Source organism: Bubalus bubalis, chromosome 4, assembly GCF_019923935.1.
Source record: "Bubalus bubalis isolate 160015118507 breed Murrah chromosome 4, NDDB_SH_1, whole genome shotgun sequence".
Taxonomy (NCBI): Eukaryota; Metazoa; Chordata; class Mammalia; order Artiodactyla; family Bovidae; genus Bubalus; species Bubalus bubalis.
This window is the reverse complement of record NC_059160.1, coordinates 46,634,216-46,653,119: the sequence shown is the minus strand read 5'-3', so window position 1 is coordinate 46,653,119 and position 18,904 is coordinate 46,634,216. Positions and strand designations below refer to the sequence as shown.

The 18,904-nt window shown below is 42.8% G+C and overlaps 1 protein-coding gene across 7 annotated transcripts in view; it reads left to right on the top strand.

The window, feature by feature from the left end:
• Window positions 1-18,904, top strand: part of HMGXB4 (HMG-box containing 4) — a 35,684-nt gene that overhangs the window by 12,026 nt on the left and 4,754 nt on the right. For 6 of the 7 annotated variants that reach the window (XM_025283562.3, XM_006079896.4, XM_006079900.4 and 3 more), the window contains 4 exons: window positions 10,054-10,135; window positions 11,091-11,155; window positions 12,376-12,481; window positions 12,937-13,106. In XM_025283562.3, the coding sequence (XP_025139347.2) occupies window positions 10,054-10,135; window positions 11,091-11,155; window positions 12,376-12,481; window positions 12,937-13,106 (423 nt within the window). Of the gene's footprint in view, window positions 1-10,053; window positions 10,136-10,455; window positions 11,156-12,375; window positions 12,482-12,936; window positions 13,107-18,904 lie in introns of those variants that run through there. The other variant, XM_025283563.2, reaches the window with a different exon arrangement.

Genomic DNA, 18,904 nt, shown 5'->3' with positions numbered 1-18,904 from the left:
AAGGCCACGGAGCCAGCCCCGTGGGCTCCATTCCTGGCTCTGCCACTCAGAAGCTGTGCAGTGCTGGACATGTTGCATAACTCCTCCATCTATAAGTTGGGGGTGAGGATGGACCAACCTGGTAGGGTTGTTAAGGTTCAGTAAGGTGATACATGTAGAGGTGTTTAGGGCCTCTGTATGCCAAGGCCCTCTGGGGCACCAACAGCAAACTCACAGGGTACCACGGGATTTTTTTCAACATTAAAATTTCAGGAGAAACAGCCATATTTGCCATCTGTCAAGTACCTTCTGAACTACTGGAATGAAGTAATTCTCAGTTTCAACATCTTTTTATACTCCATTTCTTTCCGTAATGCCATATCTTTTCAAAGCTAAGTTTTCAGTGATTGCTGTGATAAAAAGCATATACTCTCTGGTGGTCCAGTGTTGAAGACACCGATTTCTACCATAGGAGGCACAAGTTCAATCCCGGGTTGGGAAACTAAGATCCCACATGCCTTACAGCTAAAAAAATAAATATGTTTTTTAAACAAGGAAATTAAAAAAAAAAAAAAAAAAACACCTATACCACCTGAAGACCTGCACAGGCACCGTGACCCAACAAAGTTTGGAAGCCCTTGACTTTGCACAGTGTTCGGCAAGTTAGCCAAAGAGCACTCGATACTTATCATTTGTCACTGACAAGTCACCAGTGACGAGTCATCATCTCAGGAGGTTTTCCAGGGAGCACTAGAAAAGTGAGGCCTTTGAGGTTGATGGACCACCTGAAACTCGGGTTAGAAGTTGGGTGCTTGTGGGCAGTAAACGAAACGTGAGTGGATGAGAGGTCATCAAGCCCAAAGCAGAATCATGTAACACACACGAAGGCCCTGGAGGGGAAAGAGAGGCTGTGGGTGCTGGAGGAGGACCAGAGAGGTCTAGTAAAGACAGAAGTTCAGGTATAATGGGAGCGGAAGCCAGGTTGGCAGAGTTGACATCAGAATGAGAAATGACGTGGGGGGAGCTCTTCCTAAAGAACCATGACTGTCGATACAAATAAGGGAGACTTGACTGTCTCCCTCATGGACACGCTTTCAGTGTGGAATTTTATCTTGGAGGAGGTTTTTAGCTCTTGTATTCACTTCTTTGTTTCTTTGTTACTGAATCCTGCTTTCCAGGAGGAAGAGCGAAATCGTGAGGTGGTACCTTGCTGCATCATTTCCCCTTTAAGATCATGCTGTTGGAGTGGGGGTCTTCTGGTTTATATTGGACGAGCAGGATATGGTAGCATTTCCAAGACTCTTTTCCTTTTGTGTGTGTGAGGCTGTGCTGGGTCTTCATTGTTTTGTGCAGGCTTTCTCTGGTTGCAGCGAGTGGGGGCTCCCTAGTTGTGATGCTCGGGCTTCTCATCGTGGTGGCTTCTCTTGTTTCCAAGCACAGGCTCTAGGCACTCAGGCTTCAGTAGTTGCAGCATGTGGGTTCAGTAGTTGAGGTGCATGGGCTTAGTTGTGCTGAAACATGTGGAATCTTCCCAGATCAGGGATCAAACCCATGGCACCTGCACGGGAAGGAGGATTCTTAACCACGGAACCACCAGGGAAGTCCAAAGATACCTTACTTTTGGTTTTACTAAATCAGTGAAACCCCATTCACTACCACTTGAAATAAAATCTGTGACATTGCCACTTCAGAGGCATGTCTTCACTTATCTCTGTGTTTCCAGAGTGATCTCATTTCCTCTAAGCAAATGAAGGCTGGCCTAGTGCCTGGCACGCTCAGACATTGCTGTTGATCTACTAATAAACTAAATTCAGAGAGATAACTAGACTTGTCTTGTCGTGGTATTACATAAACGAGTCACAATAGCCAGAAGTGGTACCAGTAAGGAGGCACCATCTCTGACGGCCTGCCACGTGCCAGGCTCTCTGAGGCCTTTTTGCACACAGAGGGGTCTTGAGTGACAGGTATGGTTAGCTCCCTTTCACAGAGGAGGAAGCTGAGAAGACAAGACATGGAGCCAGAATTTTAATAGAAGTTTCTTTAACCGTAATGTTGTACTCTTTCCACTATAGTGCATGCCTTTCCAATACTTAAGATGATTACCCAGTGCCACAGTAAGCCTTCAACAAAGCTAAATGTAGGTCCTAGGGGAACTGAGACTGATACAGTGCGCTGGTGTCTGAGATCAGCCCTATGGAGACGGACAGATGTTGTAATAAAGTGGCTGAAAGCTTGGACTTGAGTTCAGTCATCTTGGGTTCTTGTTCTTGCTTGTGCTCAGTCATTCAGTCATGTCCAGGTCTTTGCGGCTCCATGGACCGTAGCCTGCCAGGCTCCTCTGTCCATGGGATTTCCCAGGCAAGCATACTGGATCGGGTTGCCATTTCCTACTCCAGGGAGTTCTTGTTCTAGTTGCTACTTACTAGACTTGTTCTCTGGAGATGGCTTCCTCACTTCCCTGCTCACTTGTGAAAGGGGCTACTTAGAGACAATCAGGTGAATGAGTAACATGCTTTGCACAAGGCGTGTCTCAATCAAGAGCTGCTGTTACAACAACTGTTTTCATCCCAAGCTCCTTGGAAGCATAAAATATTCTTGAAAACAAAACTTTTTTTTTCAGCCACTCATTTCACAAATTAGAATAAGCAAGGGGGTGCTGCTTTTATGGTTTTGTTTCTGTTTTGTTTTCATATTAACACCCACCTTTTAGGAAGCCACCTCTGCAACTAGCATCTATTTGGAAAGCAGTTAAGAACCAGAAAGAAAACAGGGTCCCTAAGGAGCAAAAGCAGATGTTACAGAACGAGTTTACAACAGATCCTTGGAACACTTCATGGGCGCTGGGGAAAGGGGAACATCAACTGGAGATGCATCAAGGGGCCACTGGCCCTATTCTTTTCTGCACAGTCTTAATGAACAAGCACCCAGCCTGCTTCATGTAGAAGCAGATGAGGGAATACAAATGAATGTGCTTTTCACACACAACTCTGACACTTGGTTATGCATAAAATACGTATTTATTCTGCACTTACATTGTGCCAGGCCCTGATCAGATACGGTGTCAGCTCTCAAAGAGCTCTCGATGTAGTAAGAGGGGTTGGAAAGTACCCAGTGGGTTGAACCTCAGCAGAGATGCGTGCCGAGTGCCAAGGAGAGCCTAGGGGTGACCAGGAAGCTTTCAGAGGCAGGCAGCACCAAAATCGAATCTTAAGGCCAGATAGGAATTGACGGGTGGAAAGGAGGAGTGGGCATTCCAGTCAAGGAGTGGAGAATGCGTGTGAAGGCACGAGAGGTGGTAGGGTGTTCAGAGAACCACAGGAAGTCCAACCAGCCGAAAGGTAAAAACCGTGTGGAAGGCAGGAAGCAGGCGTTAGTAAATTACAGTGGTAATAAGAACTTTGCTCTGGAGTTGCTCATACATTCTAAGAACTGCACTAAGTTTTTTAGTCTATGGTGTACTGATGAATTTCCACAAGTGCCCAGTGAGGTGTAGGTATTTTCATCTCCATTTCACAGAAACGAGCTCAAAAAAGTGAAATAACCTGCCCCTGGATGCATACCTGTTTAGTGGCAGTACAAGGGTTTGACCCCAAGTTTTTATGATGACAGGACACAGAATATTTAAATTCTACTCAGTGATGTAATATGAGAGAGAGCAGAATTAGATTCCAATTGAGAAGGGTTAAAACAGAAGCTTTGGTGTGAAAACTTAACTGCTCCAGCACCCTTTCCTTTGGCCAGTACAGATTTAGAGATCTCAGTGAGGTTAGTTCAGAGGAACATCAGATGGTGGCCCTGCCAGTTCCTGGGTAAATGCCTCAGGTATCTGGTTCTCGTCTTAAAATGCCAGGAATGATGAAACCTACCTTGTAGGGTTGTTGGGAGCAGTAAAAGAGTTTCCGCAGGTAAAGCCTTGTTAACTGTCTCCTGCACAGTATTAACATCAGTGGAGAGGTTGGGTTCCATCATCAGCAGAAGAAAGCCAAGTTTATTTAGAAAACTCATAAATTATGTTTTGCCAGATTCCTCTGTCCATGGGGATTCTCCAGGCAAGAACACTCGAGTGGGTTGCCATGCCTTCTCCAGGGGATCTTCCCAACCCAGGGATTGAACCCAGTCTCCCGCTTTGCAGGAGGATGCTTTACCGAATGAACAACCAGGGAAGCTGTTTTGCCTTAACCCCCAGATATTTTACCCTTTAAAAATAGGTTCTTAAACTAGAGTCCTAGATGGGTTCAAAGAGCGATTTTTATCAGACTTTCACAAAGAGTTCTGTGCTGTAAAGGAGTTCAGCATGACTGCTTTATACAACACATTAAGAAGCTGCTCTTGGAAGGTCTTGATATTGTGACACATGTCTTCAAACATTTAAAAGGAGGTCTGGCTGTAAAATTACAACCTCCTGAGTCATGCTTAAGTGGATTTGTTGTAGTTATTTGCTGCTAGTAATAAAGTATCCAAGTTTTTGAAGTATTAACATTTTGTTAAAGGAGAGCCCACAGTTATTCCAGATGTAACAACTGTGAGTCACAAGACTTTGGGAGTAGGGAGAGGGATTGAATCTTTGTATAATAAGTAAAAAAAAAATGGTTTACCAGTTTGTTATTTAGTTGCTAAGTTGTGTCTGACTCTTTGAGACCCCATGGACTGTAGCCTGACAGGCTCCTCTGTCCATAGGATTTCCCAGGTAAGAACTCTGGAATTGATTGCCATTTCCTTCTCCATTACCAGTTTGGGAGTGGGGGAGGGGTGGTGATTTATTGTAAATAGCAAGTGCTAAACTTGAATGTATTAAAATCCTATTTCTACTATAAAAATAAAAAATCTAGGGTATGGGCTTACCTGGGGATCCAGTGGTTAAGACTGAGCTTCAGTGCAGGGGGCTCAGGTTCAATCCCTGATGGGGAACTAAGATTCTAACATACTGTGTGGGGCAGCAGAAAAAAATTCTAGGGTGAAATGACTGGCCTTGCATTTAGAATCATATGGAAATATTTTGTTTGTCTGGAGATCATCCATTATTTATTTTATTTCTGACTGTTAATTTAGAAAAAAAAAATGGCTATGCCCTGGAAACAAACTTAACCCTCAAGTTTGAATTCCAAACTTTGGATTCTTAGGCTGGAGTTGCATGTTATAACACAAAGGTTAGGTTCTAAGGTCAGCACATAAGGTGAAAATTGTTAAGAGTTTCCCTTGAAAATCCCTTAGGAAAGCTGAAGGCCAGTAGATGCTCAGTCCAACAGAATGTCAGCCCATTCTTCACCAGATGAAGTCATTGATGTATATTGAGAAGCCATAATTTTATTTTTTAAATTATGTCAGCTCCAACATCAGACTTACCCTTGGGAAGCGAGGTGCACACACAGAGAGACATACAGGAACTGTGTGAGGAAAGCAGATTTATGCTTTCTGTCACACTCACTCCAAGGACTGGGTTCTCAGAGCAGAATCACCCAGACTAATCAGTCCATAGCTCCCTCTCTCGCTTTCATGGCCAAATATAGAACTGTGAACTCATATCTTTCTCTGTAATGCCACTTCATTTTATCTTGAGCCCAATAAAGGGAGATTTGAAAGGACTAGAATACTTAGCATGTCTGGGGATATGAGGCTGTTACTCAATTAATAAAGGAGATACAGCACCCAGAACTCACTCCTGTAGCATCTCTGAACAGGACTGGCTTCATCAGAAGAATACTAAAACTAAGACCTTTACTATTTAAATGAAATGTTTAAATGCCTTGCCACTGTTTTCTTTGTCTGATTTAAGATGGATTCACCCTATCCCCTTTCACCAGAATTTCTATTTTTAAGAAAACTCACATTGGCTTTTTGGATGCTACAACTTCTATTGTTAAAAAAAAAAATGGAATAGAAATTAACTTCTCTATTATGGCATCACAAATTATCACAGTATCCATTTTGTTAATATCACCTCACCGCCCTATAGATCAAAAGTCCAGCCAGGGCTCCTCTGGGCTCTCTGTTCCGTTTCCTCACAAGACTAAGTCCACGTGTTGGCTAGAACTGGGTTCTCGGCTGAGGCTAGATGTCCTCTGCCAGGTTGTTGGCAGCATTCAGTTCCTTTCAGTTGTAGAACTCATGGCAACTTGTCTCCAAGTTCAGGGCCAGCAGGGGAGTGTCTCCTGTTGGGTCTCACCTCTTTTAAGGTCTCACCGAATAATATCTTGGGTCACAAAGAGTCGGACACAACTGAACTGAACTGGATAACATCAGGCCCACTCAGGATCTCTGTTTGATTCACTAGGATTCAATTTGCTTAGGAACCTTAATTACTTAGGAACCTTAATTAATAGCAAAAAAATCCCCTTTTGCCATATAGCATAATACGATCCATGGGAGTGACACCCTCTGGTATTCACCCGTCCTGCCCATAGTCAAGGGAGGGTGTTTTACAAGGCATGTCCACCAGAGGGGCAGAAATCTTGGGTGCCATCTTAGGATCCTGCCTACCATAGAGATAACATGACTGAGTACCTCCTGAAGTGCCAAACTGATGAATTCCCACCTCTGGAAACAGTATTATCCAAGCTCAGTGGTATCATCCAGGTTTTACTTACAGGGAAACTAAAGTCAGATTCTAACCTAGCTATGTTGGCCCCCAAAGCCCAGGGTCTTTCTCTTTGCCGCATTGTGTCTGATAAATCCTGTTAACTTTTCCCTCCCTTTCAATTGACCTGCTTCTCTCCAACCCCACTGTCTTAGCCATGGGCCTTCATCCACCCCTCCCGGGTGCTCCTGCAGCAGCCTTCTCACATCCACAGGACTCGTGCCTCCAGTCCATTCTCCATGGTCATAAATTGCAATCTGACCTAGTGACTTCCTACTTGAAATAATTGCCTCTTTCAGATAGAACCCTTACTCTTCAATACAGTTTACATGTCATCCATCTCTGAGCACTCCCTGCTTCTCTGGCGTCATCTCCTACCTCCTCTCTGATGAGTATCACCACGCTGAGAGCCTAGAACACTTGTACCACTCTTCACCTGGCTAATTCTACCCAGCTTTAGGGTCTAAGTTAAATGTCTTTCCTCCAGAAAGGAGGACCTACTTCAACTCCCTGATTCGTGAGGCGGTCCTGTTGTGTATTCCTGTAGCAGCCAGTACTTCCCCTATAATAATGTCACATTGTATTATGATGACACATTTATCTGTCTTCTCTGTTAGATTCTGTGTCTGGTTCTTGGCTGTATTCCCAATGTCTGGCATATAGTGGATGCTCAGTAAATATTAAGAAATGAATGACAGTACTTTGATGGGTTACTTTGTTTCCTTTGCAATCTCCTCCTTGTTAGTCTAGTCTCTGCTTTTCCTTCTTTGCTGCTGAAATACTTTTAATGGCACATGTCAGAAGAGCTATCCACTTCTGTGTTTTATTCAGGATCAAATCATTAGTATAAGGTGAAGCTGAGAAAAGATGGTGGGCCTTCGAACTTTATGTTTCAAAAGTTTTCCACCATTTTATGCTGCTTGACTGCCTTAGAATAAGATCTGGGCTTCAAGAGCTCATCCTCTTTAACTACTCACTATACCCAGTACAGGTACTCAAAAAATGCAGGTTTATTTTCTACACAATTGAATAAAGTCCTTATGAGAGTTATGAGAGGAACTCCTTTCTTCAGGATGTGGATTGGGATCTAGTGTATTGAGTAAGAGTTGTGATTCATTCTATAAAAGTAATTTTAGTTTTATGTTATAGCTGTAGATAGCCTTGTGAAATAGAGGGCAATAACCTTTCACAGTCTTATAACTTGTCTAAGGAAACATTGTTAAAACTCCTTACAAGTTTTATAATATGGCCAAATGTCAGTCCTATGAATAAGCTGTTTTTAAAAGACTGGTCTGAAATTTTTGAAGGTAAATTTATAACAAACATGCCATAATTTTTATAGCCAAAGAAGTGCTATCTCATTCAGAGTAGGTACTTTGGGAGATTCAGGGTTGTTTCCATTCTTCAAAAATGGTTTCAGAATTCCTTTGGGAATTCAAGTCAGCGCTGTCACACAGCTTTTTTTATTGTCTTAAGTGTTGGCTATGACAAACCTAGACAGCGTATTAAAAAGCAGAGACATCACTTTGCCAACATAGGTCCATATAGTTCAAGCTATGGTTTTTCCAGTAGTCATGTATGGATGTGAGAGTTGGACCATAAAGGAAGCTGAGCTCTGAAGAATTGATGCTTTCAAACCATGACGCTGGAGAAGGCTCTTGAGAGTCCTTAGGACAGTAAGGAGATCAAACCAGTCCATCCTAAAGGAAATCAACCCTAAATAGTCATTGAAAGGATTAATGCTGAAGCTGAAGCTTCAGTGGTTTGGCCACTTGATGCAAAGAGCTGACTCATTGGAAAAGATCCTGATGCTGGGAAAGATTGAGGGCAGGAGGAGAAGGGGGTGACAGAGGATGAGATAGTTGAATGGCATCATCGACTCAATGGACTTTGAGCAAACTCCCGGAGATAATGAAGGACAAGGAAACCTGACATGCTGCAGTCCATAGAGTTGGACACAACTGAGCGACTGAACAACAACAAAAGTGTTGCCTAGCCTTTGGTCTTTGAGGATAGCGGTTTTATGAAAACAATATTAAGAATTAAGTCAGGTGAACCCAAAGTGCATGATTAGACTTCATTTTAAACAAGGTGCAGCTCTGAAGTCATGAGACAGGGACGGTGTTGTTTGTTGTTTTGTTTTGGTTGTAAAATATGACTCAAGGCAAACAAAAGTTTCCAGCAGCTTTTAAAGCACCGAACATTCATGTCATTATAATAACTTGCAGGACCAGAAAGGACTATCTTGGAAGGAGGTGGAGGACCAATCATCGTACTCTGATACTTACAAATGAGATTGTAAGGAAAGCCAGACTGAAAACATCTCAGTATATTAGATAAAAGTTATAAAGGGATAATCGTTTATTCTGAAATAGTCACTTTTTCTGTAAGGAAGCAATGTCTTTTTTCCCTTGGCCCATAGTGCAGAGCTCTAAAGGTCAGGTGCCTGGGTTGTAGCCATTCTGGCGTTACACCCGGCATAGCTGCAGGACCCAGACAAGTCACTATTTTTCTGAGTTTCCTTTTCTTCATCCTCAATGTGAGGGGTTGGACAGGTACTATCTAATGTGCCTTTTCAGGTAGGAAAACTTTTTTCTTCCAAGTTTATGGTTAATTATAAAGTGGAATGCATAGTAATGTATAATACCTTCTGTTTTATATACACTTGGTTGGTTTTAAAATCTTGTTTTTCAAAAATCCTGTGTCGCTTTTGGAATTGTCATAATTCAATGAAGCATAAACATACTTCAAGTAGTACAAAGCACTTTGTTGATGTGAAAAAGATTCATCTTACGTTGAGTACCAAAGAATTGTCCTCGGTTATTTATTTACTTTTCACCTTGGACCACAAGAATGTGAATAATAAAATAACAATAAACTACAAGTGACAGTCAAAGCAGGATCAATAAAATTTTAAGATTAGAAATCAAAGCCAGGGACTTCCCTGGTGATCCAGTGGTTAAGACTTTGCACATCCAATGCAGTGGGCGCAGGTTCGATCCCGGGTTGGAGAACTAGGATCCCACATGCCGCAGAACCAAAAGAAAGAAGAAATGAAAACCAGAGGCACAATATGAATGTAAATTTGGTTCTTGATTTTCTAGCCCCAAAGTAAAGGAAAGTTATGTGGTTCTTATTTTAAAGACAAAAAATAGCTACCCCAGGAGAGGTAAAGATTTGCTTAGCACTCAATTCTAAAAGAATTAGGTAACATTTGTAGGACGAATGAAGAGCTTTACAATTATCAAGTAGCTGCAACAACCTGAAAAATCTAAAAATCACCATCTGGTTTTTACCTTCTAAAGGTAAAACTGATAGTCATCTCTGAGTCATAAGTAACATGGTTTAATAATTATCCTGTTTAAGGAAAGCTGGTTGGCAACTTAGGACACTTGAGGAAAAAGTGCAGGTCACTTTTCTGTTTTGTTCTCATAGACACAAAGTTGTTCAACTTGGCTTCTGATTAAGTCTTACCGTGCTCTGTTTTTATGTGGTGCTAGCCAAAAAAGAAGAACATGTCGGCCTACCAAGTGTTCTGCAAGGAGTATCGTGTAACCATTGTGGCTGACCATCCAGGCATAGGTGAGCACATTTCTCATTTTTAGTGTTCTTACTTTCCACGTGTATCGAAGCAAGGCAGTTAATCCAATCAGCAGGCAAAGTTCTTCCCATGGTCTGAAAAGGACACAAATCTCATTTCCTCAACTGTACAGGTCTCTTTAGATTATGTCTTAGTACGCCCCGTCCAAAAGCACAGTATATAAACATACAGTTGTTTCTTTCCAAGATTCTATAGTTGACTTTTTCCTTCAACCGCCTCTTGGGTATGGAGTTGGAGTATAGGGTTGGAGTTGGGTATGGAGATGACATATTACATTGTTCATTATTTGTCTCTGTATCAGAAGTTGGTAAGGTGAGAACACTACACCTCAGCCCTTGGACAAGTCAGGTAACATCTACAAATCTCATCTGCCAGGTGTGTGGACTCGCTTCTCACCCCTCTCACCAGGGCTGCTCTGAGGCACACATGAAGCACCAGAAAAGACTCAGATGCGCTTTATAAAGTGTGAGCTTGCTCTACAATGTGGGGAGCACAGACTCACACATCCGAAAGATTGCTTCTGAGCTGCTCTAGGGAAATTCTCCTTTGTTTCTGAGCTCTCAGAAATTTGGTAAAAACCTAACATTTCTTATCAAATTCTACATAACACTTTTTCTTTAACCTAAGTAGATAAGCCTTGTTTCATGGGATCATATTAAAAGATACCAATACGATGCTTCAGGCATAAATCCTTAAAGAGTAGATGTGTGAGATTTTGAGCCTGTCTCATAGTGACCCAAACAGCTCCTTCCTTCTATAAAAGACCCAAGGGAAGTGGTGGGGTTTGGTTTGGTTTTCTGAAAGAATCTTGTGCTATTTAAATCTGATCTTCAAAACCCTCTTCCTAGTTTTTGTTCTGTTCGGCCTTCTGTTTTGTTTATGGTTAAACCTTTACTGTATTCAGTTTTCCTGGGTTTTTTTACTCTTTTGTGCCAGATTTTGGGGAACTGAGTAAAAAACTGGCTGAGGTGTGGAAGCAGTTGCCAGAGAAGGACAAACTGGTAAGCAGACTTACCACAGACACGTTTTCATTGCTCTGTCCTCCAGCGTGTGTGATCCTCCTGTGTTGTTGTTGTTGTTCAGTTGTTCAGGCGTGTCTGACTCTTGCTTCCCATGGCCTGTACCCCACCAGGCTCTTCTGGCCATGGGATTTCCCAGGCAGGAATACTGGAGTGGGTTGCCATAGCCTTCTCCAGGGGATCTTCCTGACCCCAGACTCAAACTCATGTCTCCAGCATTGGCAGGCAGATTCTTTTACCTCTGAGCCACTGGGGAAGCCCGAAATCCCAAACACTGAAAATAGGGAAAAAAAGAAAAATTATAGATTGGTGGAAAATGGCTTAGAGGGCAGTGAACAAGTTGGTGCCAGTTCACTCTAGGTGAGGATTTAGCTGCAGGGAGGCTGTCTTCTAACCTCATCTAATTTTTTTTCTCAGCAACCTTACATTTGAGCCAAAAGATGACCTACCTAGGGCAATGATACGTGTTAAAAAAGGGTCTAAAGTCAGAGCCCCTGACTATAGCTAGTAGTTAGCTGTGGTCTGAGAACTGAGGAAAGAGGTCCATAGTCACAGCAAATAATAAAAACATGGGACAGTGTTTACTAGGAAGATAGGTTCTGGGTCATCACCTCCATCAACCATTACCAAATAATATACCGCCCTATCAAAACACTAATAAGACAATGATAAATAGTCATACCTGAATCACTCACAGTCACTTACAGTTAGATGATATAAAGGTGGTCTAGGAATTAGAATTTCCATTTTGCTTTATTTAAGGTACTGCTCATCTAGGTGAGATGACATATATTTTTCACCCAGGTAGATTATCTTTAGTTTCTGAGTTTTGTGTAATTGTTATCCTACTGTTGGTGTTGCAAGCCGACAGGTTAGAAGAAATATTTAAACCAGATGGACATAAAGGTGAGCCAGAGGTTTCCTCTGTGGTTTTACATTCCAGCCTTAGTTAGAGGGATCGCAGAGTGAATGCTGCCGTCTGAGCGGTAGCGCTGAAGGACGTGCCTGGTCCTCGCCTGGGATGCTGCTGTCACCACTGCCTGAAGCCTGTGCAGTGACCTTCCAGCTTAAAAAGAAACGCTAATCCTCTGTCTGCTCCCCTCCACTGTTCCTTTTCTTTTCTTCATTCTGTTCTTCCATGACTGTTTTCCCTTTCAGTTTTTTGCCCTTTGAAATGTATTTTTGCCCTGATCTGATTGCAGGTTTGGAAGCAAAAAGCTCAGTATCTACAACACAAACAGAACAAAGCAGAAGCTACAACTGTGAAAAGAAAAGCATCCAGCTCAGAAGGTTCCGTGAAAGTGAAAGGTAATGACCACATCCTTCTCCTCTTGTCATTTTCTTCCCCACAGCTCTGTGAATTTTGCTTCTTTACTAAGAAATGGGGAGAGTGGCCTATATTTGAAGCAGATCTTGATATCCAGATACCAGATAATAAAGGTTGGCCCCAATATTTAGAAAATGTTAAGTCAGAAGTCAGCACACTTTTCTGTAAAGGACCAGAGAATACATATTTTAGGTCTGAGATCCATATGCATTCTGTGTCACGTATTTTTCTTTATTTCTTCTACAACAACCATTTAAAAATCTAAAATCATTCTTAGCTCACAGGCCACACAAAGTAAATTAGCCAGATCCAACCCACAGTCTATAGTTTTAGCATATGCCTGGTGGAGCTCATGAAAAGGGAAAACCGGGAAGAACAGTTTTGTGGTACAAGGCCCTGGGCAAGCTTTATCACTCTGTTTCTTCTCTGTTCTCAGCTTCTTCTATGGGAGTACTGTCACCCCAGAAGAAATCCCCACCCACCGCCATGCTGTTACCTGCCTCGCCAGCCAAAGCTCCTGAGACAGAGCCCATTGATGTGGCTGCTCACCTCCAGCTGCTGGGAGAGTCCCTGAGCCTCATCGGACACCGCCTGCAGGAAACTGAGGTAAGGGCACCGTCAGCAGCAAGCTCCAGCTGCTGGTACAGTCTGGACCCATGTGCTCATCCACATACATGCAGTGAGCGGTGGCTGTGTGCTGCCATACCAGTGCTCGGGATACAGTGATAAGGAGGGGTGGCAGTGTTCACTGCAGCACCGCTTACAGTAGCCAGGACATGGAAGCAACCTGGATGTCCACTGACAGATGAATGCATAAAGGAGTTGTGGTACGTGTATACAGTGAAACAGTAGTCAGCCATAAAAAGGAACAAATTTGAGTCAGTTGTACTGAGATGATGAACCTAAAGCCTGTTGTACAGAGTGAAGTACATCAGAAAAACAAATACCATTTATTAATGCATATATATGGAATCTGGAAAAATGTTACTGATGAACCTGTTTGCAGGCAAGACTAGAGACACAGACATGGAGAGCAGACCTGTGAACAGAGTAGGGCAACGAGAGGGCGGGACAAATTGAGAAAGCAGAATTAAAATACATACCTTCACTTCAGTTCAGTTCAGTCGCTTAGTCGTGTCCGACTCTTTGCGACCCCATGAATCGCAGCACACCAGGCCTCCCTGTCCATCACTATCTCCCAGAGTTCATTCAGACTCACGTCCATCGAGTCAGTGATGCCATCCAGCCATCTCATCCTCTGTCATCCCCTTCTCCTCCTGCCCCCAATCCCTCTCAGCATCAGAGTCTTTTCCAATGAGTAAACTCTTTGCATGAGGTGGCCAAAGTACTGGAGTTTCAGCTTTAGCATCATTCCTTCCAAAGAACACCCAGGGCTGATTTCCTTCAGAATGGACTGGTTGGATCTCCTTGCAGTCCAAGGGACTCTCAAGAGTCTTCTCCAACACCACAGTTCAAAAGCATCAATTCTTCAGCGCTCAGCCTTCTTCACAGTCCAACTCTCACATCCATACATGACCACTGGAAAAACCATAGCCTTGACTAGACGGACCTTTGTTGGCAAAGTAATATCTCTGCTTTTCAATATGCTGTCTAGGTTGGTCATAACTTTTCTTCCAAGGAGTAAGCGTCTTTTAATTTTATGGCTGCAGTCACCATCTGCAGTGATTTTGGAGCCCAAAAAAATAAAGTCTGACACTGTTTCCCCATACCTTGCTGCTGCTGCTGCTGCTAAGTCGCTTCAGTCGTGTCCAACTCTTTGTGACCCCATAGATGGCAGCCCACCAGGCTCCGCTGTCCCTGAGATTCTCCAGGCAAGAACACTGGAATGGAGTGCCATTGCCTTCTCCCCATACCTTACCGTACATAAAATAGATAGCTAGTGGGAAGCTGCTGTGGAACACAGGGAGCTCAGTCTGGTGCTCCGTAACAACCTAGAGGAGTGGGATGAGGTAGGTGGTGGAGGAGAGGTTCAAGAGGGAGGGGAGATGTGTATACCTGTGGCTGATTCACATTGTTGTATAGAAGAAGCCATCACAACATTGTAAAGCCATTATCCTCTAATTAAAAATAAATAAAATTTTTTAAAGAAATGGGATGGTAACAGAAATACCTAGAGCCAGACATCCTGGAATGTGAAGTCAAGTGGGCCTTAGAAAGCATCACTACGAGCAAAGCTAGTGGAGATGATGGAATTCCAGTTGAGCTATTTCAAATCCTGAAAGATGATGCTGTGAAAGTGCTGCACTCAATATGCCAGCAAATTTGGAAAACTCAGCAGTAGCCACAGGACTGGAAAAGGTCAGTTTTCATTCCATTCCCAAAGAAAGGCAATGCCAAAGAATGCTCAAACTACCGCACAATTGCACTCATCTCACATGCTAGTAAAGTAATGCTCAAAATTCTCCAAGCCAGGCTTCAGCAAAACATGAACCGTGAACTTCCTGATGTTCAAGCTGCTTTTAGAAAAGGCAGAGGAACCAGAGATCAAATTGCCAACATCCGCTGGATCATGGAAGAAGCAAGAGAGTTCCAGAAAAACATCTATTTCTGCTTTGGTGACTACGCCAAAGCCTTTGACTGTGTGGATCACAAGAAACTGTAGAAAATTCTGAAAGAGATGGGAATACCAGACCACCTGACCTGCCTCTTGAGAAATTTGTATGCAGGTCAGGAAGCAACAGTTAGAACTGGACATGGAACAACAGACTGGTTCCAAATAGGAAAAGGAGTACGTCAAGGCTGTATATTGTCACCCGGCTTATTTAACTTATATGCAGAGTACGTCATGAGAAACGCTGGACTGGAAGAAACACAAGCTGGAGTCAGGATTGCCGAGAGAAATATCAATAACCTCAGATATGCAGATGACACCACCCTTATGGCAGAAAGTGAAGAGGAACCAAAAAGCCTCTTGATGAAAGTGAAAGTGGAGAGTGAAAAAGTTGGCTAAAGCTCAACATTCAGAAAACGAAGATCATGGTGTCCAGTCCCATCACTTCATGGCAAATAGATAGGGAAACAGTGGAAACAGTGTCAGACTTTATTTTTGGGGGCTCCAAAAATCACTACACATGGTGACTGTAGCCATGAAATTAAAAGACACTTACTCCTTGGAAGGAAAGTTATGACCAACCTAGATAGCATATTCAAAAGCAGAGACATTACTTTGCCAACAAAGGTCCATCTAGTCAAGGCTATGGTTTTTCCTGTGGTCATGTATGGATGTGAGAGTTGAACTGTGAAGAAGGCTGAGCGCCGAAGAATTGATGCTTTTGAACTGTGGTGTTGGAGAAGACTCTTGAGAGTCCCTTGGACTGCAAGGAGATCCAACCAGTCCATTCTGAAGGAAATCAGCCCTGGGATTTCTTTGGAGGGAATGATGCTGAAGCTGAAACTCCAGTACTTTGGCCACCTCATGCAAAGAGTTGACTCATTGGAAAAGACTCTGATGCTGGGAGGGATTGGGGGCAGGAGGAGAAGGGGATGACAGAGGATGAGATGGCTGGATGGCATCACTGACTCGATGGACGTGAGTCTGACTGAACTCCGGGAGTTGGTGATGGACAGGGAGGCCTGGTGTGCTGCGATTCATGGGGTCACAAAGAGTCGGACACAACTGAGCGACTGAACTGAACTGAAAGATTTGGAAGCTGGCTCTCAAAGCTTACACTGATACTTTTCTGTTGAAACAATGACACAAAAGAAAATTACCCTGACACTTCCTCTCCCTCCCCTCTTTATAGAAAAATAATTGACATATAACCCTACAACTCACTTTTATTTTTGAAAAATGAGTCCAAATCCCATGGAAACTTTCATCATTTTTACTTCCAAGAGAGTTTGGATTTTTCTGTGCATTTCCAGCAAGGTTTTGAATAGACAGGTTAGATTATCCAGGGGAGTCAGAGTTCCTCTACAGCTTTGAAAATAGGTAGCAAACGGGGAGATTGAGGTGTCCAAGCTCTTCATTACTCTGCACTTGAATTATACAGTGTTGTATACCCTAAGGAGATCTTTGTCCTTTTAAGCTTCAGTTTCAAAATCACTTAACCTGCAAAATTGTCATGTCCCATTTCTGTTACCATATTCCACTTCTAATCATACTGCCCCCTGGCTAACTCAGTGGTGTAGGATTTCAGGTTTCCACTGGGTCCTAGTAGGACATTGCAGCAAAGACATCAGTCTCCGTTCCTAAAGCCATTTTTAAGCTGAGAAGTCAGCGTAAAAATATAAAACTACCCACTTGCTTTTATGTGGAAGTTGAATTATTATTCAACAAATAAAACGCCAGAGGCCACAAGAGATGAAGCTTTGTCTAAGTTCTTTGGCTAATTTCTCAAAATTTAATAAGTGTCACAAACAGACACTTCCTGGTAGGCTAGGATATTTGAATGGATATAGATATTTCTAGAAGAAAATATTCTGGAATCCTTACTTATTTTTCATATTTAGATATTCTTATGTTTCCTAAAAAGTTACAGTGACTGTAGCCATGAAATTAAATGTTACTTGCTCCTTGGAAGAAAAGCAATGTCAAACCTAGACAGTGTATTAAAAAGCAGAGATATTACTTTGCCAACAAAGGTCTGTATAGTCAGTACTATGGTTTTTCCAATAGTCATGTATGGTTGTGAGAGCTGGACAATAAAAAAGGCTGAGCACTGAAAAATTGATGCCTTCAAACTGTGATGCTAGAGAAGACTCTTGAGAGTCCCTTGGACTGCAAGGAGATCAAACCAGTGAATCCTAACGGAAATCAATCCTGAATAGTCATTGGAAGGACTGACGCTGAAGCTGAAGCTCCAGTTCTTTGACCACCTGATTCGAAGAGCCTGACTCACTGGAAAAGACCCCTATGCTGGGAAAGATTGAAGGCAGGAGAAGGGGATGACAGAGGAAGAGATGGTTGGATGGCATCACCAACTCAATGGACGTGAGTTTGAGCAAACTCCAGGAGATGATGAAGGACAGGGAAGCCTGGCATCCTGCAGTCCTTGGGGTTGCAAAGAGTTGGACACGACTGAGCGAGTGAACAGCAATAAAATTCACCTCCCATATTACAGATTTTCCCTGCCATTTCCTTTTAGTTTAGCAAATACTTGTTGAATACTTAGGCATAATTCCAAAAACTGGGAGGAGGAGAATTCCTAATAGCTTCCTGATGATTTCATATCATCAAGAAACTTGCAGTGTAACTGGAAAGATAAAATAGGTACAAAATGAGCAAATAAAACAAGCCAGCTTCTGTGAGCAGTTGCCATGGGAGGGTTACATGTCCATATTGACTGGAAAAGGGAAAAGAACGTTGCAGACCCTCTATTCCACTTTTTTTTAAAAACATAAGGCACAGTCTTATTGAGATATAACTGTCATGGCTCAGACTATGAAGAATCTGCCTTCAGTGCAGGAGACCCAGGTTCAGTCCCTGGGTTGGGAAGATCCCTGGAGAAGGGAATGGCAACCCACTCCAGTATTCTTGCCTGGAGAATTCCATGGACAGAGGAGCCTGGCAAGCTACAGTCCATGGGGTCGCAAAGAGTTGAACATAACTGAGTGACTAACACAGCAACAGCCATAAAGTTTACCCTTTTGAAATGTAGAATTCAGTGGCTTTTAGTATATGCACAGATTTCTGGCTCCATTACTACTGTCTAATACCAGATCATTTTCACTATCCCCAAGAGAGACCCCATATGTATCTGCAATGGACTTCCCTGGTGACTCAACAGTAAAGAAGCTACCTGCCATTGTAGGAGACAAGGGTTCAGCCCCTGGGTCAGGAAGATCCCCTGGAGAAAGGAATGGCCACCCACTCCAGTATTCTTGCCTGGGAAATTCCATGGACAAAGGAGGTTGGCAGGCTACAGTCCATGAGGTTGCAAAGAATTGGACACAATTTAGTGACTAAACAGCAACAGTGTGTCAGCAGTAAGCAGTATTCCCCTTCTAATCCACCTCTCCCCAGACTTGAATCATTTGCATAGATCTTCACAAGTTTGCGATTTCCTCAGACCACTTATACTGTTATCTACTGTGTGTTTTTATTTAAATACATTTACCCATGCTTTCACAGTGATACCCTGGATATCACAAGTGTGGTATTCTAATCTTTTTTCTAATGTACATTGGAAAAATGGATGTGCATTATCAACTGATTAATGTTCACCTGTATGCCACCTGAAATTAGTAAACTACTACACTTCAAGGAGCATTGATTTATACAGTTGCTCATTTAAAATTGAATATCTGAAGCCTAATAAAATTGTGACCATTATCATAAGTCTACACAGCTCACTGTGAACAGGCTCAGCTTGCCCCACTGTGCAGCCTGCTGTCATTCTACAGCTCCGCCACCTGAAGCAGTTAGAGCAATAGTCGAGAGC